The sequence below is a fragment of the Podarcis pityusensis genome, assembly GCF_964106645.2.
Source record: "Podarcis pityusensis genome assembly, chromosome: 13".
NCBI classification, from domain to species: domain Eukaryota; kingdom Metazoa; phylum Chordata; class Lepidosauria; order Squamata; family Lacertidae; genus Podarcis; species Podarcis pityusensis.
The window spans coordinates 28,235,934-28,260,885 of record NC_138038.1 but is presented as its reverse complement, the minus strand read 5'-3'; the positions used below and the strand labels follow the sequence as shown (position 1 = coordinate 28,260,885).

Sequence of the window (24,952 nt, the reverse complement as noted above, 5' to 3'; positions counted from 1 at the left end):
GTCAAATGGACTTCTGGAATGGATTAAGTTTGACGCTTTTGTTTTTGCTATTCATTTTGCATTTTTGAGGCTTTTTCGGTTAATTTGCTTTTGTGACTTTGTGGAACCCAGTTCAGCTACTGATTGATTGATTGTATGACTGCGGAAATGGATAAAAGCCCCCCATCCAAACTGACTATCATCAGTGCAGGGAAGAAAAAATAAATAATTTTTCATTTTTATCATCTACAATACTGTCTTATTTATTTTATAGTACAGTACATTGATTATTGCTTTCATTTTATGGATCAATGGTCTTGTTAAATAGTAAAATTCATGTTAAATTGCTGTTTTAGGGGTTGTTTTTAAAAGTCTGGAACAGATTAATTTGTTTTGCATTACTTTCTGTGGGAAAGCACGCCTTGGTTTTGGAATGCTTTTGGTTTTGGAACAGACTTCCGGAACAGATTAAGTTTGAGAACCAAGGTACCACTGCATTTTATTGCCGATATAAGGTAGGGTTGCCATACGTCCAAGAAATCCCAGACATGTCCTCTTTTGGGGGCGTACATGCCCATCCAGGAGGATTTTTACCATTTTAAGGAAATGTCTGGGGTCTGGGGAGGGGTTAAATTTCTGTGGGTGGGTGTGCATGTGGGTGGGTGGTTCGGGTTCAGGTATGGGCTCAGCAGAGAAGCTCAGCATATTTTTTTGCAATCATGGGAATAAAAGCTCAACAACTTCTTTTGTCTGGATTTTTGCCTCTGGAAATAAACCCTAATGTAAGCTTGGGATCGTATAAGAAATGTGAGCATAAGTTGAAAGCTTGGTGTACAAACCTCTGACTTCCGTGCGGCTGGAATGTATTCTACCGAAAAAATACATGAGCCGCATCTATTGATCTGTCCACTTTTGTCTCTGTCTAGCTCTATCCACACATTCACACAGAGAGAGCTCCTAATACAAAAGTGAGGAAGAGGTGCAGCTCTTAGCCCTTTGGCAGCGTGGCCATACTACCAGCACTTGCCTTTCAAAACCTTGTACTTACCAATAAAATCTGACAACATATTAAAGAACATTTGGGTGCTATCTTTATTAGATTAATTACATTCTACATATGACATTCATTACAGTGATCTTATTTTGTTTCTTTGTTTTATTCATACTTTGACTGGATGTCTCATCTTTCAGAGAGGGCTTATTTTCTTGAGAAGCTGTGTAGTCCAGTGAGATTGTTTTCCTTTGCAAAACTTCCCTTGTATATCACGTATTTATGATAGATTTAATTGGGGGTGAAAGAGCATGCATGTTGTCTGTAGGTTCATGACAGTTCCAGGAAGGGCTGGGAGAGATCCTGGTCTGAAATCTTGGACAGCCAGTGTCAGTCAGTATAACCAACACTGAGCAAAAATGGACCAATGATTTGATACAGAATTAGGCAGCTCCCTATGTGCTCTTCTCCAATAGAAATCAATGGTACAAGTTAGCTGCAACTTCAGTGGGACGGAAGTAACTTAATCTGAATCTTGCCTTATACTTATCACTCTTAGCACTACACCATGTAGAAAGCTGTGTAATATACAGAACAATTAAAAGCACCTCATAAACAAACAAACAAAAAATAGGAGGGAAAGAGTTCCTTTGGACCATAGTCATTCTATTTAATCCATATAACACATTATCCAGAGAGTGTTATATCTACAATGATATGTAATATGAACTTGTTTCGTTGACAGTATTATACATGTTATTTTTTATCCATTGTTATATTTTTCATTATTAGTACTATACCATCTAGACCAGGCATGATGAACCTGTGGCTCTCCAGATGTTGTTGGACTCCAACTTTGATCAGCCTCAGCTTGCATGACCAATGATCAGATATGCTGGAAGTTGCGGTCCAAACAACATCTGGAGGGTCAAAGTTCCACATTCTTGAAGCAGAGAATCACCTATGTATAAACAGACAATGCTTGAAACACACATTCAAAAAGGAAAGGAATTCTTCCTGAGCATATGTTTTATATTTAATGCAGACATTACAGTTTTGCACCCAACCAATACCCAAAAGTGATTTTAAGTTCTCCAAACAAAAAAAATATCATGAGGAGAGCCAGCTCTTTGAGGCTCTTCACAAGTTAGAAGGCCTATAACATTTGATTAAGGCCTTTGAGGAGAACCCATAATATCCTTGATTTCACCCAGAATCTTTTGATGATTATTTGCTACATTCATCTTCGCTGCAGTGAGTAGCTTTTCAATTTCTTCATCCGAGTACTTCAACTTGAAGGTTTTAAACGTTGAAGCGTATTCATCAATTTTACCTGAAAAACAGGCACATTGGAGGGTGACTATAAAGTAACCCATTACTGATGAGTTTAAGAATATTGCATTTATGAGGGGGGGAATAATACAAAACAAGATAAAAGTAATATCTAGGATGTATGGAACCTTACTAGAATGGGAGGTGAAAGACGAACAAGTGAAGGAAGTGATGGTGAAATGGGAAATAGATATAGGTAAACCTATTCAATTAGCAGCTTGGGGGAAATTGTGGAAAGAGAACTGGAGATTCATGGCATGTGAAGCAATAAAAGAAAATTATTTAATGTTCTACAGATGCTTTTTGACACCTTACAAACTATCTAAAATGTATAGAACAAAATTGAAAATGTGTTGGAGATGCAAACAAGCGAAGGGCACACTGCTTCCTATGTGGTGCACTTGTGATGCAGTTAGAAGTTTTGGGGATATCATTTATGAAGAGCTGGAGAAAATATTCAAACAATTTTTTAAAAAACCAGAAGCCTTTCTATTGGAAATATTAGAGTCAGATATTGCAAGGGAAAATAAGAGAATATGTGACAGCTACAGCAAGAATTCTAATTGCCAAAAATTGAAAACATGAGACAATCCCAACAAAATAAAAGAGTGGCAAGATAAGTTATTTGAGTATTTAGAACTGGCTAAATTGACAGAAGCAATTAGAGATCAATCCAAACAAAAATTTCAGAAAGAATAAGGAAAATATAGTGAGTATCTAAAAAAGCAGTGCCCTCAAATTAGGTAATACCTGGACTTGTCTTGACTAATTTCCGCAAAACAAATTATGGTGTAAGAATGTAAGATAAAGAAACAAATAGAGAAGAGGAATTGTGAAAGAAGCAGTTGACTAAGTATACAACCGGACCTGCGCTGAGGATGAAAGAAGTCTAATAGAAATGAATAAGAACTGAATTACTGATGTGTCTGTAACATCTACTTTGCATTTGTAGTTGTAGTATCTTTTTGTTTGTTTTGTGAGTGTTGTCTGTGTTGGTGTCAGTAAAATAGATCAATAAAATAAAAAAGGCAAAAAAAGAGAATATTGCATGTAACTTTACTTCCCCCCTGCACTTTTCTACAGAAAGAGGATCACAGCTAAACATTTAATTGCTCATTGAGCACACTGCAAGAGTTGCATTATGCAGGATTCACTGCATTCCCTTAATCTCTAGCTTTTAAAGTACTGTTTTTGGAGTACTGTTTTTGAGGGACAGGAGGCGGGCAGGTGTGGAGGATTCCCTGGTCCTGAATGGGGTAACTGTGCCCCTGAAGGACCAGGTGCGCAGCCTGGGAGTCATTTTGGACTCACAGCTGTCCATGGAGGCACAGGTCAAATCTGTGTCCAGGGCAGCTGTTTACCAGCTCCATCTGGTACGCAGGCTGAGACCCTATCTGCCTGCGGACTGCCTCACCAGAGTGGTGCATGCTCTGGTTATCTCCCGCTTGGATTACTGCAATGCGCTCTACGTGGGGCTACCTTTGAAGGTGACCCGGAAACTACAACTAATCCAAAACGCGGCAGCTAGACTGGTGACTGGGAGCGGCCGCAGAGACCACATAACACCGGTCTTGAAAGACCTACATTGGCTCCCAGTACGTTTCCGAGCACAATTCAAAGTGTTGGTGCTGACCTTTAAAGCCCTAAACGGCCTTGGTCCAGTATATCTGAAGGAGCGTCTCCACCCCCATCGTTCTACCCGGACACTGAGGTCCAGCACCGAGGGCCTTCTGGCGGTTCCCTCACTGCGAGAAGCCAAGTTACAGGGAACCAGGCAGAGGGCCTTCTCGGTAGTGGCGCCTTCCCTGTGGAACACCCTCCCACCAGATGTCAAAGAGAACAACAACTACCAGGCTTTTAGAAGACATCTGAAGGCAGCCCTGTTTCGGGAAGCTTTTAATGTTTGATGTATTATAGTATTTTAATATTCTTTTGGAAGCCGCCCAGAGTGGCCGGGGAAGCCCAGCCAGATGGGCGGGGTATAAATAATAAATTATTATTATTATTATTATTATTATTATTATTATTATTAAAACTCTGAGTTTGGTTGCACAGATGCATCTAAGGTTTATACGCAGGCATATAAAGACATGCACTGGAGTATATAATGTCTCATGTAGTACAATGTCTCCTATTTCACATACTATCGTTGGCGATGTTGATTTCAAATTATTGATATCATATTGATAATATATTACCCAGAGGGCAAGAGTAGATCTAATATGCTTAAGTTACAGAAGGGGAGGTTTCGTCCAAACATTAGGAGAATCACATAACAAAAACTACAATAGAGATACCAAAATTTTCAAAGGTAGGGGTCCATTGCTAGGCATTTGAAAAACATGGGGTCCACAGTTCTTAGCTAATTGGGGAAATTTTGAGGACATCTTTGTGAAAGATTTTCAAAAAAAAGGTTAGAGAGCTACTTGTGTGGGATGTTCAAGCTCTAAATTTCCTGAACTCAGCAGGACAGTGTGGTTTACAAGGCCTGCTTTTACTCCATGAGTCTATAATAATTATGTTTTTGTAGTATAGCTGAAAGAGGAAACGTTCTATTGTCCTTTTTAGAAAAATGAATGAAGGACAGTCTATGGATATAATAGACTGCATAGAACAATGTGCAATCGGGTGGCTTGTGAATAGGGGCTTTGAGGTCTGTCCCTATTTTCAGTTGTGAAATGTTGGAATGTATGTGGCAGGGATGTTTAATGAGGCCCCAGTAGGATTTATCTGATATGGAGAAAGGAACCTTAAGGAAGGCAATGTTCACCAGTCAGGAAAAGGGGAAATGTCTCAGAAAGAAAGGAAATATGGAAGATGAGTTTAAACATAAAGGTGAATGTGCTACCAGAGCAATTTAATGTTGGGAGGAAATGACCCACTGGATTCTTACTTCTCAATCATTTTAATCTCTGATCATTAAAAACAAAACAAAAAACACCAAATGAGCCCCATTCTCAAGTTACCTGGGCAGTTGACTCTATTGAATAGTGGGAAATGCATGATAGTTAGGCCCTCTCCTTTGAAGATATAGCAATCCAACGGGTTGTCTTTCTCTTGCTGATCTTTCTCATCTATCTTGGGAAATTTGATTCCATTGACTTTGCAGTACTCTGCAGCTTTTGTGATGGTCTGTGCCAAAAGGAAGAGAAAACTATTTAATGCATTGACAAATCCACTTAGAAAAATAGCTGCCACTTTGCTTCCTGTGTTGCTTTTAGGGGCTCACAGGAACATAGGAAGCTGGCTTTTATCAAGTCAGATGAACAGCGCATCTAACTCAGTATTGTCTTCACCTCTTGGCAATATCTAGGATTTAAGGCATGGAATCTTTCTCAGCTCTACCAGAAGATGCAAGGGGTTGTCCCTGGGGCCTTTTGCATGAAAAATGGTGTTCTGCCACTAAGCTTCTATATGTCTCTTTCCTAAACATCCTTTTTTTCTAACATTACCTCAGCAACTTGAGAAGTGATGTTACATTGCTCCCTCCTCCAATGCTCTGTTAACATCGGATTCTCAGTGTTACATACATTGATACTTGACAGCACAGGAGCATAATGGCTGCAGCAGGTGAAGGGGGGGAGAAGAATTGCACCAGAAACTGGTATTGGGTTGAATTAGGCCACAAGTTTACTGATTACAGAAAAGAGTAGGTTTGGCTAAGGCATTGGGCATGTATCCTGCATCAGGCAGCCTGCCTGCTACCTGAAAGCAACCTGATGGGGTCAAACTTGTGCTGGGGAGTGACCCACAACATGGATTGGATGCTATGACCCCACACAGGCTGCCATTTATCGTGGTGCATTGGCCCATTGGTCCCCCAGTGGTCTCCCAGACAGAGTCAGCCCTCCTATACCCCTCTAACGGGGTACCCCTGTGACTAAGGATCCAGCCCAATGCTTTATTTGCCACTTGATCTGTCCCAGTCAGCCATGAGGGTGGCCAACACCTGTCTGCCCCCTTAAATAGGCTGGGGGCAGGCTGCTTGCAACCCCTAAGCTCCTGCCTTTGGTTGGCTAAGAGAGCACTGCCCACCTTTACCTGAGTGCCCGACGTAGCTGGAGGTGGGCAGTGCCAGCCATCACCTCCTCCAGCCACTAGAATATGGCAGTCTCCTGGACCCACCATGGCCGTGCCATGCTGCTGCAATATCCCAGGTGAGCGGATATTCCCAAGCAGTGTCATCTATGGAAAACTGGGATAATGCTTGAGAAGAGGTTGTATCATAGTTATTTCACAGAGAGAGGGGGGTTTCTGACAACAATTGATTGGTCAGGAAATGAGTCAAAGATTTGTATCCAACTAAGTTAAATTCAGAGTAGTCTCACTGAATTTAATGGTCCTAAGTTAGTCACATCCATTACAAGGTTTCACTTCATCATCTGAATTGCTGTTGCCATGAAAAATTAGAAAGGGAGACAAGACGTATTTTAGCCTTGTATGCCTATCTGTCTGCCCCTTTCATAAAATGAATTACCTCAAAAGGGTCCCCAGAACTGAAGTCAAAAGACAGGATCAGCTTCACATTTCTCTCAGGGTAGAGAATAAGCGGGTAAGCAGTATTTATTGCCAGGCCAGCATCAATCAGGGACACGACATCTTTCCCTTTTAGCGCTGGGACTTTAACATCGGCTAAGAACATAACATCACACAAAACTTCAGTGTAAATGTTTGAACCAACACAAACTCTGGAGAAAGATCAGTTGGGATACAAATATGAGTCAAATAGCCCCAAGACAACTCTGTTCCAGTGTGTTCCAAGGTGAAGCATACTGTTCCTGAGGATTTCCATTTTTTCCCCTTCTTAATTTGAAATATATCTAAAGCTGCCACATGCACCTCCAAGTTCTCCATTAATGGAAAATGCTAGTGGAAAAGAGAAGGTTTGGCTCTATGACTTGTTAGCTGAATCTACCAATTCAAGAATTACTTTACCAGGTCTCCCCTTTTTTACTTTAAATGAAAGGTTTTATTTGGAAAGGAGTTGGAAGTAGTATTTTACTTTTAACTGCTGTTTGCTAGCTGACTCTCTTAGGAGCAGGAATGCATAACATAGGAAGCTGTCTCACAATGAGCCCCTCTAATACGTGTGACCCATCCCCTTCTGCAGAGTGAGATAATTTGTCTTTGGGGGAAGGGACACGGCCATCACTACTTGATTCTTTCCATGAAAAGTCAACCAATAGTTGACCATCCCTAGTCCAAATCCTTGCCCCATCTCTAAACTTATCCCTATTCGACAGTATCCCCATGGCATGATGATGTGGCAGTCACAGTCCAAAACATGCAGTACAGTGGTAGCTCGGTTTTCGAGTGTCTCAGAAGTCAAACGTTTCGGCTTCCGAACACCGAAAACCCGGAAGTAAATGCTACAGGTTTTGAACGCTTTTCGGAAGCCGAACGTGCCACACGGCTTCCATATTGAGTTTTCCATATTGAGTAATTGCTTCCGGAAATGCATGCTTCAGTTTTCGAACGTTTTGGAAGTCAAACGGTCTTCCGGAATGGTTTACATTCAAAAACCGAGATTCTGCTGTAAAATATAAAAACTTACAATTATAAGTAAACTATCATGAATGTGATTGCAAAACAATCTTACGGTCGTTGTGAAAGAAGTTATCGGTGCTTCCCCAAGTCCACTTCAGAATACATACATTGGTTTTGTGGATGAGCATGATCCAGTCTAAATTAAATAAGATTCAGAGCTAAGAATGCCACATAAATAAATAACAATACAATAGCATTCGATAAGGCTTCCTGAAAACCAAACAAAAGCAGAACAAAACTATATAAACAAATAAAACTGAACAGTTCACACTGAAGCAAATAGTGCACAAAAGATTGGATAAACCATACACCTTTCAATTATTTTGGGAAATAATCTTTGAAGCCTTGGATCAGGTGATAAAACCTGATCCGAGGCTAGCTTTATTAAATCTGAATCTAGATGACAATAAGAATTTATTCATTAAGGACCTATTAATCATTGTTTGCAGCTAGAAATATAATTACACAACATTGCAAAGCAGCAAATAATTTAATTCCAGAGGCATGGTGGGACAGAATAAAGAACATATCCCTTATGGAGAAACTAACAAAGCACCTTAGAGTGTTCAGGAACACAAATACGAAATGTGATTTTGAAACTGTATGGTACTTATTATTGAATTCAATGGAAAGAGCAATGCTGCCCTCTCACCACCCATGGCTCACATTGGGACAATCTGCTAAAACAGAGAGTACATTCAATTCCAAGCTACTTACAAACTTCATGTTTAACTATATAATTTACATTATATATCCATGCAATGTTTCTTGGGGGGGGGGGTGGAAGTTTATGAGGATTTCTTATTGTTCAGTTCCAATCTATCAATTGGATAGATTCAGGCACTTCCATAGGGATGTTTCAGAGTACAGATGACCATTGCTACTAACTGATAGCGTTCCTGATTTGTTAAGAGCCTTTGCAGTGCTCATCAGTACCAAGTCCATGCTGATATTCTTAATTCTACTTAGAGGTGCAAAGTTGAGAGACAGTGATTCTCCCAAAGGCACATAACAGAACCTTGCTAGCTCCAGAAGGTACTTTCTGCTCACATATGCACAGATGTGTGCTTTGTTCTAGAGAAGGGATGGGGAAATGCAGATATCATTGGACTGTGTCTCCCATTATTTCTGATAACTGGCAGTGCAGCTGATGAGATGCAGGATCTAACAACATTGGGAGGGTCACACATTCCGCATCCCTCTGCCAGAGCATTCTAAGAGGAAAAATGAAATTGAAGCAAAACATGTTGAAGAGTTTTGCACTTGCCCAATGTAAGCATGAAACAGAATCTCTTGTACTGCTTGTACTGGTGCTTGTGGAACACTGCTAGCAGCTGTTTTCTTTCTGTTCATTTGGGTTCAGCTCAAAGAGTCTAAAATGGGGCTTTATTCAGGCATTAAAGATCCAAATCTAACTCTATGTCTATCCTCTAAATGGCACTGGCTACAGAGAATAGAAAGACAATGCAAATAAAAAAGCAATTACTTACTTTTAATGCCTTGAAAAGGGCTGATAGATATCACTTTTATAACTCCTGTTTTCGGAAGAAAAACAACCATTTGAGAACTACAGTGGTACTTTAGGTTACATGCGCTTCAGGTTACAGACTCCGCTAATCCAGAAATAGTACCTTGGGTTAAGAACTTTGCTTCAAGATGAGAACAGAAATCGTGCAGGGGCAGTGGGAGGCTCCATTAGCCAAAGTGGTGCTTCAGGTTAAGAATAGTTTCAGGTTAAGAACAGACCTCCACAATGAATTAAGTTCTTAACCCGAGGTACCACTGTATAGACCATCTCAACAAGCAGCTTGAAGATACCGCAGGAAGATAAGACATATCTTAAGCTTCTTAAATTCCTATGGACACATTTTTTGGGGGTGGGGGTGTTAGAAGAAAAGCAATTTGGCTGTTAATTTCACCAATATATGCACTTTTCTGTGAATTTGACATGTTCAACTTTAATTGCAAAGTGAACTGAATTCTTCTTCCATCCCTACTCAAAAGTAAGTTCCATTTCATTGAAAGGGGCTCACTCTCTAAAAAGTTGAACAATGTCCCGTCCCTGCAACATTTGCTAGTTGGCTTAAAAATAAGCTGATCCATGACCCTCTAAATAGGAAACTGTGTGGTTTATTGGAGAAAATCCAAATTACACCCGCTTAACACCCCCAGCCCCACCTAGCTCCAAAATTGTGGTTGTCAGACAAGCATTGTAAAAGCTTACAAACATCCACCATCCTTGATTGCCAGTGATAAGTTTGTGTGACAGGAGAGGTCATCACATGGCTGGCAGAATGACACATTTCTGAGCCTTTGAATTGGCTCAGGGTTTCTCTGGGATTTTAAAAAACGAAACACTTTTCATGTGGAGTAGGAAGTTCACTTCTAAGCATAAGCAACAGGTATGGATGTTGAAGTCTATTCTCAACCCTAAAAGAGTGATCCTGGGTTCCAGCCATTCTCTTTTATGAGGTCTTTCCACTCCCCTTGTATTCCATTTCTCTTTTCAGACTGTTACTGTACATTCTGCAGCTACTGAACATGCTCAGTATTCATCAGGCCTTTGGGGGGAGGGTTCCCAATTAGTAGTTTTGTTAAAAATTAACAAAGTGTGTGTGTTTGTGTGTGTGTGTGCGCGCACACACACACACACACACACACAAATGTGCATGCTTGTATACATGTGTATTTGTTGCAAACTCCATACTGGTATCTCTCTCTCTCTTTTAAGTGGCTGTTGTTTGGGTGCAATAGTGTTAGCACTTGTCACCTGAGTTTGCTATTAGGATAATTCTTACACAAATAATAAAGTGAGCACCAGCATATACTATATTACCAAAACCCGATTCCCTAACTTTGTAGCGAGTCACTGTTAGAAGGCAATATATGAGCACTATGGGACTTGCCTCCAAAATCATCATGCAAAGCTTCCCACAGTTTCAAACATGCTTCCTCTTTTGCCTTTTCATCTGCTGTCGTCCAGGACTGACGCATCTCTTTGAGCGCCTTATAGCTTTTGCTGGTACTATGGACTTCACAGAAAATAGAGAGGCATGGTGAATAAAGGCAGGATGAAAAACTAAGCAACAAAGGGAAAAGAATGGGTTATTTACTCCCAATGGACAGCTACCTGTATTAAAATCTGCAATAACATCATATATATATATATATATATATATATATATATATATATATATATATGATATAAGGAAGGACTGTGGAAAAATGGATGATCAAAACTTGGGAAATATATAAATATGATAATATTAATAACTCTTCTCAGAGTAAGAGAAGGAGGGCAGCCTCATAATTGATTTGTTGAAAAGTAGAGCATGCTCATAACATAATGGTGCAACAGAGTACAGGAAACCCAAGTTTAAGTATACTTTTAGGGATGTTGTAAGTCTCTTAAGTAATGGTATATATTCTGTTTGGAAAGTAGCATTGTTGCTTTTCTTGCAATCTGTTTTTATTTAAGGCATACTTAGTTATAACATTAACATTTCTCTTCCCCACACTTTTTGTTGTAATTATATTTTGGCAAACTTGAATTTTGATGGATAATAATAATAATAATAATAATAATAATAATGAAAATTAAAAAGTTAATGGGCATATCTAACAGATTCATTAATTCCAGACAGCTTACTCTGAACTAGTGCCCATCAATTTATTCACAAAGCACCATACTGCTTTCAAAAGGAAGAAAATACGTTGCTTAGAAATCACTTACCTTTCAGGAGGTTCTCTAAAAGGTCAAAAAATCCAGTTGCTGCTGCTGCTGAAGCATCTAATATAGACAGTTGCAACTCCAAAATATACTCATAAGCCTTGCAAAGAAAACTAAGTGCCTGGTACTCTTGAGAATGAAACACAACAGGAAAGTTGGTTACAAAGGCCGGCCTGCTCTCTATTTATTCCAAATGAGCTTTTTACAGTGGTCATTTCATTCAGATGTCCAGCAACTGCTATCCCTCCACCTCATAAACACAACAGAACTTTGTGGGGAATGGATGACCTCCTTTTCATTCTTTGCCTTTAACATTTCCTAAGATCTGCATAGGTCAATAAGATCCAGGACCAGCCCAATATATATTTCTCCCTTGGATAGAACAACAAATGACATGCAAAGCTGACAAAGTCAATTTGGCACCTGAGGAACAAAAATCTCTCAAGCACCCCTTCTTGGGAGCAAGCATAAATAACTAACAATTTTCTGGTGTTTGTTTTCATTACATCCAAAATCGCTCTGCTTAAAAGGGAGGACCACTCCTGAGGAGATCTCAAAGACAGATATACTTTCCTGAACCCAAACTGTTGAGGCAGTTGCAAGCCACTACTCTAACCTGTGCTTAGCCTAAAGTTTCACAAAGATCTGCTTATACTGCTTGGTAACAGAGACTTTCTGGTGTGTACGGAAGAGAGAAGTGCAAGTTGTTCATAATCCGTGGGAAGCTTCCAAATTGTCTGAAGGCACAAGTCCATAGAACACCAGAAATCCCAGTAGAAGGTAATTGTAGGAATGAGTGTGGGTGAATAGGTATCTGTACAGGGATGTGAAAGAATGGGAGGAAAAGAAAGGAGATGGGTTAGAGAGAAACAAAAAGGTGCCCATTGTTGTCTCTCTGTGTTTCCTGGTTTGTTGCTCTCCCTCTGTGTGGTGAAGGGGTGACAGAGGGAGAAAGTGTGTCACCACCACCACCCATTTTACCCAAAGAGAATGTCATTCTTTGGCCCTCAAAATATGGTCCACCCCTGGTTTATGGCAATGACTTTCCTCGTAAAGATGAGGAAAGCAAACTGATGGAAGGAAATGTGAGTTACCTGGATTCAATTCACGGGCTTTAAAATAAGCTTCTTTGTCCTTTTTTAGCAAATCCAGTAAAGCACCTTGAAAGACAAATCCCTATGTTAACACACATGTAAGGCTTACTTTCTCATATGTATCATTGTTTCATTTAATATATTATTAAAATTCTGCCCTGCACTTCCTCCCAAAGGAGACCAGAGTAGCTTTACTACAAGACGTCAGGGACTGGGCAGAGGAGGATGAATGGTGGAGACCACCTCCCCATCCTGACCCTTCCAGGGAGGAGGAAGATGGTATAGATTTACAAAAGGGGGTTGAGCTCAGAGGCAGATGAGGGGGAAAGCTGGGAAATCATGGGACAGCTGGAACAACACCCAGCTGACACGTTGTCATTAGAAAGCATTCCAGACCCTCCATCTCCCAAAACCCAGCGAGCCTCAAAAGTAGGTGCTTGGGAGGCATCTAGTGAAATAGATCTGCTAGTACGCGGACTTTTGGCTGCGCAAAGGAATTTCTGTCAACACTTCTATCCCTGCATACTCCCTATGCCCCAATATATCTGTTCTGGCCAGTCCCCCAGCTTTCCAGAGTGCATTTGGAGAGGGAGCAGGGGAGGGAGCAAGCAGAAATCCTTGTGCTAGTGGATCTATTTAGTTGCATACCACCCTATGTTTACATTTAAGATAAATTATGTGTGTTGTTCAAGGAGAACAAATAGATTTTTGTGATTTCATGGCTAAGGTCTGAGTTTAGTACCTGGCAAATGCTGTTTCATCATCATTGGATCTTTGAAGAGTCTGACATGGGTTTTATTATAATTAATTAATAATCAATACCACCCTTCATCCAAGGATCATAGGGGTGGCTTACAATATAAAAAGGGTATAAGCATTCAGGAAAGCTATTTTTTGTCATGTGTTTTAAAGATTTTTGGACCATGAAGACTTTCCACAGCATGCATGCAACTTAAGATGTGTTTTAAAGAATCATAGCACTATTGTTGTCTGTTTCTGTCTATAGCTCCTGAACAAGGAGCTCTTAACTCAGAAATGTGTTGAGTCACAATGAAGAATTTTGCTTCGTTGAGCAACAGAGGCAAAAATGTAGCAACTTACCAAGGATTTCCTTCTTAATTTCTCGCTCGCTTGCAAGAGCACTTCCCCATAAACCTGAAAATCAGGAAGAGATGGCTTTTTAACAGTCTTTGGCAGTCTTTTTTCCCCTAAAAAAATGTTTAGGGGTACTCTAATTTTCCTACTCATATTGAAATACTGCCCCTCAATGGAGCCAAACTTAGATTCACAAAATGTTTGGGCGTATGCGTACCCCAGCTTCCCCCCAGAAAAAAGCACTGGTCTTTGGTGTAAGTATAAATGTCCAAACCTGATGTTTAAAGCTCATATAGCATTTAACTAGCCATGTTTGAAATGGCTCCACCCTTTGAAAAATTATAAAGATAGCAATGCACACATCATAGTCTCCTTGGTTATACATTTTCCCATCTTGTCTGCTCCAGGACATGTTGGTGCATGAACTCCTCTTATGTACCCCATAAACCTAGATGGTTTCAACACTACAGTGTTGTAAATATGCATGTTAAGGCTACAGTTCTAAACACAGTCCCTAGCAAGTTCCAGATGAACTCACTTCTGAGTAAGCATGGATAGAATTCCACTGCTAAACCTCTCAACTGATCACACACCCACTCTATTCTTTGATCTTGCAAAAAGAGAGGAAGGGCCATGGCACATGTTTTGCATGCAGACTATCCCAATTTCAATCCTTGCTGTCTCCAGGTAAAGCTGAGGGTGGAAAGACTCCTGTCTGAAATGTTGGTGAGCTGTAGCCAATCAGTATAAACCAGGGATGGGAAACCTCTGATCATCCAGATCATCACAGAAAGAACTCTCACTAGCCACTAGCCAAAATAAGCATAGGCAATGTTTGGGGATAATGGGAGTTGTAAGCCTGTGATGTCTGGGGCCCAGATTGCTAGAAGAGATAGTACTGAGCTGAAACAGCATGAAGCCAAATGGACTTGATGTGAAGTTGCTTCTTGTGCATCTTTGAATACCTTCAGAGCAGAGGAGGCTGGTCCATTAGCATGAATGGAGCACTGTCCATCAACCTCAAACTATACTCAACCTGCCCCCAGCTCCTTCTGTCTTGCCACCAATTGGGTGGTAGTCTGACTGTCATTGGGTCTAGCTTCATTTACAGCTGGTGCCCCTGCCCTCCACCCCACCTGTTCCAGCCACCACTGGTTCAGAGGAGGTTATTCTACTTGGCATTCTGAGAACGACAGGCTTCAAATAAGCAAAACTAGGTTGGCAAACCTTGAAGGTAGGTAATATCTTTCTCCTTTTTCTTCTTGCTTAGTTCTCCATTTCTAAACAGACTCCCAAAGAGTTTGGTTTCGACATATCCTGCTGTACTGTGACCCCCACCTACGCCAGGAGCCCCTGCATCGTGTGGGGTAAATTCAAACCAGCTGCCTGGGAGGAAAGAAGATAACAGAAAGTTAGAGAGAGAGAGAGAGCGATGAGAAGAAAATCCCAAAGTGCTAATGAGAACAGAATGCCCAGAAGACAAATGAATGGGAAACAAATCAGCAAAGAAAGAGCTGCCAAGAAATTCCATCTAAAGCAGAATGCAAAGCGATTTGGAAGGCCCTGTGCAGGGGAAACACTTGGAGGGATTTTGAAGTGAAGTTGAAAGGAAGTCAGCAATAACCATGAAATTCTTTGGGCAAGCAGGGACGTGCTAATATCCAATTGCTCAGATGAACTTGCTAATGTTTCAGTATCAGGGTGGGTAGTTTTACCCACAGAAATACACAGCAATCAGAGTGTAACCCTTGGGGCTGCAAAGTCGTCCCTCTCCCATGATGATGCTGGGGATTTTGGTAACCATTCTCAGTTTCCCCAGGGACAGCTCTTCAATGTAACCTCACAGACAAGGTCATCTTGATTGCTTTGCCCATGCTGGTATATTGAAGAGCTGCCCTCTGGAAAATTTGAATTGGTTTTGCTGCTAGTCTTGATTGATTGATTTACTTCTTTATTTTGACAGGGAGGGAGATGGATCAGCTCATTTTAAAATCAAATCTGATGTGGTCCTGGGTAAGCTGGCAGAGTTTTGGCACTCACTGGTAGCCAGCTGGCTAACATCGTAGGGGGAGGCATGTGGAGAAAGGCCTTAGTGAATGATACCAATGGATGGGAGAAAATAATAAGTGAAAATGATATTGTCATGTTATTACCTACGTGGTGTCCTTCGTATCTGTGCTTGTCCACAGCTGCATAGATGGGATAAGGATTTTTCCCATTCTCACATGATCTCTTGTGTTCAGTCAAGTTGCGTTCATCAAGCTGAAAAGACATGGGTTTAGTTAATTGACTTTACTACTCTACCTGTTCCCCAGCTGTCAGGGTTTACTTGTGTGTAACATTCAGGGATGGGGGAGAAATTTGATTCAGTTTGCATTTGAAGACGAATTGATCAAATCTGCACTTTCTGAGTGCAAGTTGAGAACCAAACCACACACACAAAATTCACACTTGTCTGAATTTTGCGATGCACCTCTTCGATAACAAATGTTCACAAAAATGCATATATTAGGTAGAAGTGTACAGTAAAATGAATATATATAAGTGAAAATATCATGCAGAATGCATGGTATTAGGATGCATTGCTTGCAAAAATGTATGCATTAGTCAAAACTGCATACAAACGTGTGTTTATTAGGAGAAATCTGCATTAAAATGCTGAAGAATTTTTATAAGGTTACTGGCCACTCTGAGTAGAGAGTGAATCCACATGGTTCTAGATTAAGAAGCTATAATGACACTGCTTGCCACATAGGGACGTGGTCAGTGGTTCCTGACACCAACCCACACTTGACTCACATTCTTTCTTCCCAGGGGTGCATCAGATCATGGTTGGCCAACTTGCAGGCAAAATCTCTTCTTCAAACCCTTCCTGTCTAGCTCCAGACAACACTTTACCACATAATAATCCAGAGATGAAAACAAAATTACCTACCTAATTTTAGTGCTTCTGAATATATGAATGGATTTATATGTTTCAAATGATATATAAGAGATAATGGCAGGGCCTTGAGGGGAAAAATACTGTCCTGGTCACTTTTGGTAACTGCTAACTTTCTTTATATTCTTGTTCAGTTTAGGTCTCATGTGGTTTTAAAAAACCTTTTTAAAAAATCTCCACCTACCTCCTTTAGCATTTTATACACAATAAAATAGGACCAGAAATCAGTCAAGGAGTAATGTTCATCTTTTGAGGCCTCCAATGCAGCTTCTGTTGCCTTCTTCAAATCCCATTTGCCATTTACAAGTGTTTCCTTCTGAAGTTTTTCCAAGGCCTCTACTTTTTCAGCCCAGTCTTCATTTTTGTAGAGAGCTGACATGCACCTTTTCATGGAACAATATAAATATTATGATGAGTTTGTGGAGGGGATGTAGGCTGTATATCTGGGGGCCCCGTCTAATTCCTGGATCCAGCATGGATTCAATTCCTAGACTAGGCAGGCTAGCTTCCTGGTGAGGTAATGGCCCTCTAAGTATGAGCCATTAAGATAACAAAAAAGTGGCTCTGGGTCAGATAACAAATGGGTGGGGGCCCCTTCCTCAACCTGCCGGTACATAGAAAGATAAAGGCAGAGTTGAGACTTGAGTGATGTGTGCTAGAAGCTTGGCAGCTGGGAGAGATAGACCCATGCCTGATTTCTGTTGGAATAGAAGGCTGCAGCTATGGGAGAAGCAAGACCCTTTTGGGGATGTCAATGCTGTAAACCCCTTCATTGTGAGGGATGGTTATATATGTGTGTGTAAATAAACCATATATCCTAAAGACACCACAGTTTTGACTGCACCTCATTCCAAAGGAAACACAAACCCTGAATAATAAGCTTCTGGAATCCCTGGGATTTTGTACCTCTCAGAGATTGGATTGACATGCAACAATATGTTTGAAACAATGTGAAGGAGCAATGGATTTCAGACACAATCCTATTTTGAAATATATATAAGGTAAAGGGACCCCTGACCATTAGGTCCAGTTGTGACCGACTCTGGGGCTGCAGTGCTCATCTCGCTTTATTGGCTGAGGGAGCCAGCATACAGCTTCCGGGTCATGTGGCCAGCATGACTAAGCCGCTTCTGGAGAACCAGAGCAGCCCACGGAAACACCGTTTACCTTCCCGCCGGAGCAGTACCTATTTATCTACTTGCACTTTGATGTGCTTTCAAACTGCTAGGTTGGCAGGAGCTGGGACTGAGCAACGAGAGCTCACCCCATCGCGGGGATGCGAACCACAGACCTTCTGATCGGCAAGTCCTAGGCTCTGTGTTTTAACCCACAGCGCCACCCACGTCTATCTATATCTATCTATCATCTATCTATCTATTTATCTATCTATATAACTGTCCGTTACTCTAAGGTGCTACTGGGCATTTTTTTTATTTTTTCATATATTTTGACTATGTCAGACCAACACGACTACCTGCTAATTTTGAAAATACTCGAAGGACTAGCAAATGAAGAATGTTCTCTGCAGGTCAGAAGCTTTAACAACTCTCTTCCTTTTTAGTTTCAGCTTGGAGTTTACATGCAACCAGACACACACTTGAATGAACTTTCATGAGTGATAAAAGAAGTTACATTGCAATCAGCTGGGATTAAAAATTCCAAGTCTACAGTGTTCATTCATATGTGATAAAGAGTAAGTGTACAATATAGTAACAGTTGAAGAGTCCCTAAGTTCCTTTGGTCCCACACAGTCAATAAAACCATATATCATGGCAACTGGCCCTAGCTCCAGCCTCCATGTATCCAGCTGTACTGACATAAAGCCCATTCTGTTCAGTGTGCAGAAGTCAGACATCAGAGTCAATGCATGTGATCACACTCCTCTCCATTCACTGACAAGACATACAGTGGTACCTTGGTTTACAACCATAATCCGTTCTGGAGGTCCATTCATAAACCAAAACAGGTCGTAACCCAAGGCGCACTTTTGCCAATGGGGCCAAAAAAGTTGTTCGTAATCCAAAAAAAACCCAGCTCATAATCCAAAAAAGTTCACAAACTAGGACGCGCACTTCCGGGTTTGAATTGGTCGTAATCCAAAATGGTCGTAAACTAGGCTGTTCACAAACCAAGGTACCACTGTATGCACCAGAGCATGAGAAAAGGTATTCTTTGGTGTAATAATTGCTTACCAATGTGACATCCTTATTATTTCTCTGTGTTGCAGGATGTTTCTGTAAAATGACTATATGCCAGGATAGTGAAAACTATTTTTTTCACTATGCCTACACCACCCACTCTTTCTTGTGGGGAAGTGTGTGTGCCCTTTGTCTTGCACAAATGATTTGTGAAGACTATATATTTTGCATTTCCAAGATCCTTTGCCCATGAATAGAGCCTAAAATGAGACTGTGTTGTGGGGTAGCTGTCTTTTCTGTAATTTAACATGTGAAATACAACCTCTTGTCATTACCAACTGAGCCCGGTGAAAAATGTAGCTTTGTTAGGCATGTTGCTTTTGCCTTGCTGCCATGGGCTGAGTTTGATCTTGTAAATGCTGATGGCACAGAGATTTTTATCAGTTGTGATAAGGTGTTGCTGCCAGAGATTGCAGCTTCTACCACATGCCACAGCTTGCTTTTCTCATTAACCATTTACATTCACTTACCAGGTTGAACCTGATACCCCAACCAAGTACATAATACAGTCCAGGAGATCATATTTCTTCAGCTCTGTCAATGTCCCATAAAGGGCAATCATGGCCCTCAGTCCTCCTCCTGACCCCAGGACAGCAATATTTGGGGTTTTGTCCTGGTGGAAGAAAAGGGAGGGGACTTAACAAATCTCTGTTTAATCAAGGAATGAAAAAATAAAGTGTGTGTTTTCAATACCCAAAGCATACTTGTTTTACACAGCCTGATGAAGCTTCTGTTTGATCATTATAATTAATTGTTATTACTAATAATAAATGAAACCCTACCACATCATGTGGAATCCCAAGCTTGGCAAGGCATTTCTTCACCGTTTCTTTTCTAGAAGCAACAGCTGCTTGTTCACCCTGTGTGAGGGTTTGAATGATCCGGACTTCAGATTTTTCCTGCTGAGAAATGAAATGGGGGGGGGAGGTTTCTCATGCTAGGAAAATGCAATGACACCATCTTTTGACTATGAAAACCAAACCATCACTTGGGGAAATTGTTTCAGTGTCTCTAGTTTCTCAGGCCAGTATAACGGTCTCATCAGTGGATTAAGTCAAACCAAACTGGGCTAGTTCAGATACATCAGTTGGCCTTGTGTTAGTGAGCTGCCGTCTTGTACATTCCCTGCACTTCCTCCTTCCTTCCAATGGTCCAATTCAGAACTTTATACTTAATTGGACCATTGGACTATCTAGTTTCAGCATTGTCCCCACTGATGGCCAGTTGCAGACAGGAAAGTTTCACAGCCCGACCTGGAGACCCTAGAGATTGAAGCTGGGAGCTACTGCATACAATACAGATGGTCAACCACTGAACTATGTCCCTTCCCCCAAGTGATAAGATAACCTCCCTGGAATTGAAATCTTAATCCATTGGACCAGATAGCAGAGTTTTGTTTTTTCTTGCATTATTAAAAGAGGGAGAGAGAATCTGGCTTCCCTCTCTTCAGCCTTCAAGCTTCTCAATACATCATTCTGCATTATATCTAAATGGACCCACCCTTTCTTAAATAATCTGAGATGCTTTGGTCCTAACTTCCCCTTGCCATGTTTGAGGCACAGCAAAGAAAAGTACAGACAAACCCATTATTGCTTGTAGCTTAGCATGCATTAGAATTAGAGGACTGTTACTGAGTAGAACTTATTTTCCCTTGGAGCAGAAACCATCAGGCACTGTTGATTGTAAGGTAGATATGGCTTACCGTCCTAGGTGGAAAGATGTTCATCTCCTCTTCTTAACTGATGCTCAAAATGAGGAAGCAATAGCAGAGGGTCCTGAATACAGTGAGAACAAAAGCACCTCTTGTTTCCTCTTGCTTATGCTTTTCTCCAGTTACTTTAGAGCAACAAACAGCTACTTGATTAAATAAGAGGAAACCGTTCAGTCACTCATCTCCTGTTACTAAATAGCACTGGATGCCAAATGGGCAGGAAGGAACCTGCTGTTGGGTTATAAGTTGGGCAGGGCTGAATGTTCAGTCTAGCCCAATTTAAGAGATTTTAGGAGTGGGTGTGGGTGAAAACCCTTCTGAAGATCAGGAGAGAGGGCAATGTTCAGGTGGGTTGGCACTTTTGGGTGTGGAAATTTACTGACTTTTTATGAGGTGGCAATGTTCACATTTATCTTTCCTTCTCCAGAGCAGATAGTGAGACAAATAGCACCTTTTCAAAGCCTATAGCAACAGAGCTGTCAAATTTCACATAAAACTGGCTTGTCCTTGCTTTTAATGTTTATGCACGGTAAATAGAAGTGACAAAAGAAGACCCCTCATCACTTCACAAAAACCCAGTAAAGAACACTCCCTCCCCCCACAAATATCATCTGAATCCCACCTTCAAAGTTGTTCCCTTCAAGGGAGACTGAGGGCACTTCCCCCTGGCATCTTATTGTGGATTCAAATTATTTATTAGTTAATTTCTCCCAGCATCCACACACAATCATCCTCATCAAAATACAATGCAATTTCCCCCTCTCCATTTAATCCAGATTTACTGTTGCTGTGAGTTTTTATTCATTCAGTTACTGGATTTTTCATTGAAACAATAAATGTAAATTAAATGCGGAAATAATATGGGGTAGCATTTTGGCAATAGTATAATGTAGACACTTTACAAGCTTTCCATGCAAAAGCAGCATTGAGTCCACAATAAACTGCTGTATGGAATTACCCTGAGACTCTAGAAAAGGAAGAGAGCTTCATCCTGGCAGTTATGGTAAGATCCCTTAAGCATTTCTTGGCTTTCAAATCTCACAACTACATGGCTTAATGCACTGTTCAAAAACTTCAGCTGGTGCAGAGATCCCAATTTGGCTTGGCAGGCTGTCTGAAGAACAGTCTAGGGTTCAAGGTACAGGCTTATATGATGGAGGAGTTTGGAGCAGAGAGTTTAATTTGTGGCAGCCTCACCCCAGAACCTCTCTATCACCAGGAGAATATCCCCAGACTTTGCTAAATATTAACTTCTTTCAGAGGATGTGCAGGATTCCTTATTTCACCAATACAAATTCCAACATAAAACATTGGGAGGTGGAGCTATAGAAACACTGATATTCTGAATCCTCTTCTTAAAAAGGGGGGGGTACTACTTTACAGAGGTATGGAAGGTTGGGTCAGAACTAGGAAGGACTGCTAACTGTGAAGAGTGGAGACAAGAGAGAGAGCAAGTTGAAATGTAACTTACCCAGCCACAGAAAACTTCAACCACCCACAGAGAATTCTGTCAGTTGTGTCTCCTGGAGGGCTTAAAACCAAGGAAATTTAATAGAGGGTGGGGACACAGAAGTTGGCAAGAAAAAGTTAAGTCCCTGTCACAAGGGCAATCATGGGGTAAACTCTACCAAGGCAATTGATCACCACTCCTGTTGTGCACTGGTGTCAAGCATATATACTGCTGTAATGTTATGAGCATATATTTTTGCTATGGGAGAGGTTTTACAGCAACCAGAGTTTTTTTCAGCTATGCCAAAAAATACCCACCCCACAATCAATTCAACCCTTCCTGGTGCATAAATACAAACTTTCCCTCAGAAAAAAATACAAAAGAAAGGTATATGTCTTGGGTTGCTACATTGCTTATTAACTCGGTAGAATAGAATTGAGGAACCTTTTTAGCTCAAGGTCCACATTATCTCATGAACAACCTTCTGAGGTTCACGTATCAGTAGGCTTGAGGTAATGAATGTGCCCCTTAGCTTTGTACAATGGGCTTATTCAGCCTCACAAGAATTGGAGGTTTCCAAATGTAAGCTTAATGGTCATTGGGTAATAGGGTGGATATTAACCAGATAAATGACAGGGAGCAGAGACAGGAGTAAAGTAGAACTGGCCCTTCCATTGATTATACAGCAGGAGGCTTCCTGCCACCTTAGGTGGCAAATGTTGAGGTGCAGGGGGCAGTGGGGAGGTAAGCTGATGAAGGATAGACCTGTGTGTGTCTTATGTCCTGCTTTGTGCACCCAAAACTAGCCTGCTGCCCTCAGTTGTGGTAGACCATTGTCAGGGGCGTCTTGCCCATAGAGGCAAGTGGCGCATTGCGCCAGGGCGCCAAGTTCTGAAGTGCGCCAGGGAAGAGGCAGAGGCTGGATGCAGCACCTCCCAGCATCATCTCACTGCCTTCACCCGCCTCTGCCATGCCGCGCCAAAGCAGCGCCATGCCCAGAGCCTCTACCTGCCGTGGCCACTGCGGCACGGGCACCAGGGAAGAGGTGGAGGCTGGGCGCAGCAGTGCCTCCCGGCATCAGCTTGCTGCCCTCGCCTGCCTCGCTGACGCAGTGCTGTGCCTGGAGCCTCCGCCTCTTCCCCACCAGAGAAGCTGCCCTCCAACAGGTGCCCACCTCCTTCAGTTCTGCAAAGCTGCCAGCAGCACTGTAAAAAGGTTGCCAAAGCCACTTCCAACCTCAGGAGGAGGTGGTGTTGCTGGCTTCCTGCTCCCAACACTCTCACAGAGGCTGGCTCCCAGCCTCGCGCGATCTGGGGAATCCTCTGCCACATCATCCTCCTGGCCAGCCAATCGGCTGGTTCGGGGTGTGCGGCTTGCCACATTTAAGACAAGCGCGGCAGAGGAGCTCCCTCTTTGCCGCCGATCAGCTGAGGAATTTTGCAGCGTGGTTGGCGCTTCTCGCTTCTGTCTTGTGTTTTTGTCTTAGGTATTTTGCGGTTGGTTCAGCTGAGTGGAACCTCGTGGAAGCCTTGGTCTATTCTACAGTCGTGTCACTCGTCTGCAGCTTTAAAACTATCGGAGATCAGCTGAGGGGTGCAAGGAGTGCAGTTAGTGTGTCGGCAAGGGAGCGGGAGAAGGGAAACCCACCCGTTGCCTCCTTAGGAGTTTGGCTATTGGGCTATTGCGTTAAACCACCTCCCCCTCTCCAAGATTTTCTCCCACACAGGGATCTTTCGCATACCCCCCAACCGTTTTCCCCGACTTTTTGGCAACTCTGGGAAACGGGGGGGGGGGGCAGAGGGATCTTTGCACCACGGTGCCTGATATACTTAAGACAGACCTGACCATTGTAATGGGCTGGCTAGATGCAGAGGAGTGGTGGGAGGCACTAGTTGGAGAACCCCACAAGGGATTCTTCACCCCAGATGAAGAAGGTTCAGATTGGTGGTGGGACGATGATGTGGTCAGATGGAGAAGATTAAGCACACTGGGAAAAGGAGGTGTTGGCAGCTGAAGAGGTAACAGGATTTAGTGGGCAGGAAGAGTCTGTGGCAGAGAGCAGTCAAGAACCAAAGGCAGAAGAGGAGGATTGAGAGGAGGGGGGGACAAGAGGCAGCAGTGAATTAGGCTAGTGAGGAAGCCAGGCTGTCTCCCCATCCTGTGATGGGCTGCTACCCTCCTCCCTGGTCTTCTAGAACATGAAGAGGTATGAAGAGGGCAGAGCAATGATAAGCAAATTGAAGGAACCTCAGACTGATTTGGAAGGAACCAGGGGACTTTCACTCCTCACAACTGCCTAATTCAGGAAAGATCTGCTGGGAAGAATTGCTCTGCTCACTAGGCCTAGTCTCCTGAGCTGTTTTCTTTCTTTGAATAAAGGGAGTTAACTTCACTAATACCGTTATTGCTGACCTGTTCCTGATACCCACCCAGTGAAGCATGCTATTCCATTGCTGTTGAGATAAGCTTCAACTGCCAACCCAGACAGCTTTTGTATGTGGATTGTGTGTCTGTCAATGCAGATTAATGTTAAGTTGCCATACTAAATAGATACCAAGGCTGGTGTGGCTTAAAATAAATGGCATAACTGAAAGCCTAAGGGTTAACAAAAAGTGGATCTGAATGAACGATTCAGCAAAAGTAGATGTCAGAGAGACAAACAGCTCTGTGTTTACAAAGATTTAACTGTTCTGTTGATGCATGATTTGTCACAGGACCGTGCAAAAATGTATTTAGAAGGGTTTTGCCCCTGTGGTTCCTGGCAGGGCTACTCTCTGCGACACACACACCACTTTTAGGAGATGATTTGTTCAAACCAGGGGTAGCCAACCTAGTGCTCTCCAGATGTTTTTGAATACAATTTAGCCCTCAGCCAGAATGGCCA

General features: G+C 41.9%; 2 protein-coding genes across 5 annotated transcripts in view; one reads left to right on the top strand and one right to left on the bottom strand.

The window, feature by feature from the left end:
- Positions 1-24,952, top strand: part of LOC308461817 (olfactory receptor 5AP2-like) — a gene marked incomplete at its 3' end in the record, with an annotated part of 253,933 nt that overhangs the window by 194,153 nt on the left and 34,828 nt on the right. The window lies entirely within an intron of this gene.
- Positions 1,054-22,157, bottom strand: LOC308461464 (cytosolic phospholipase A2 gamma-like). 4 transcript variants are annotated; one of them, XM_080978426.1, is made up of 16 exons: positions 22,090-22,157; positions 20,610-20,682; positions 19,690-19,809; positions 19,378-19,520; positions 16,894-17,092; positions 15,922-16,030; positions 14,996-15,154; positions 13,775-13,828; positions 12,674-12,739; positions 11,583-11,708; positions 10,756-10,881; positions 9,340-9,384; positions 7,902-7,985; positions 6,780-6,934; positions 5,269-5,434; positions 1,054-2,303 (listed from the first exon to the last, which is right to left on the bottom strand). In XM_080978426.1, the coding sequence occupies exons 2-16, from the start codon at positions 20,631-20,633 to the stop codon at positions 2,140-2,142; spliced, it is 1,740 nt and encodes a 579-aa protein (XP_080834552.1). In that variant the 5' UTR covers positions 20,634-20,682; positions 22,090-22,157; the 3' UTR covers positions 1,054-2,139. The 4 variants fall into 4 exon arrangements, with proteins under 4 accessions (XP_080834552.1, XP_080834554.1, XP_080834553.1 ...); XM_080978428.1 differs by having other exon boundaries at positions 19,690-19,806; positions 22,090-22,104; XM_080978427.1 differs by lacking the exon at positions 22,090-22,157 and having other exon boundaries at positions 19,690-19,806; positions 20,610-20,879.

Coding starts and splice junctions, on each gene's coding strand:
- LOC308461464 (XM_080978426.1), bottom strand. CDS start 20,633: ATGAACATCTTTCCACCTAGGACG. Junction 19,810..20,609: donor ACATCTTTCCACCTAGGACG/GTAAGCCATATC, acceptor TTCATTTCTCAG/CAGGAAAAATCTGAAGTCCG. Junction 12,740..13,774: donor AATTAAGAAGGAAATCCTTG/GTAAGTTGCTAC, acceptor TTGTCTTTCAAG/GTGCTTTACTGGATTTGCTA.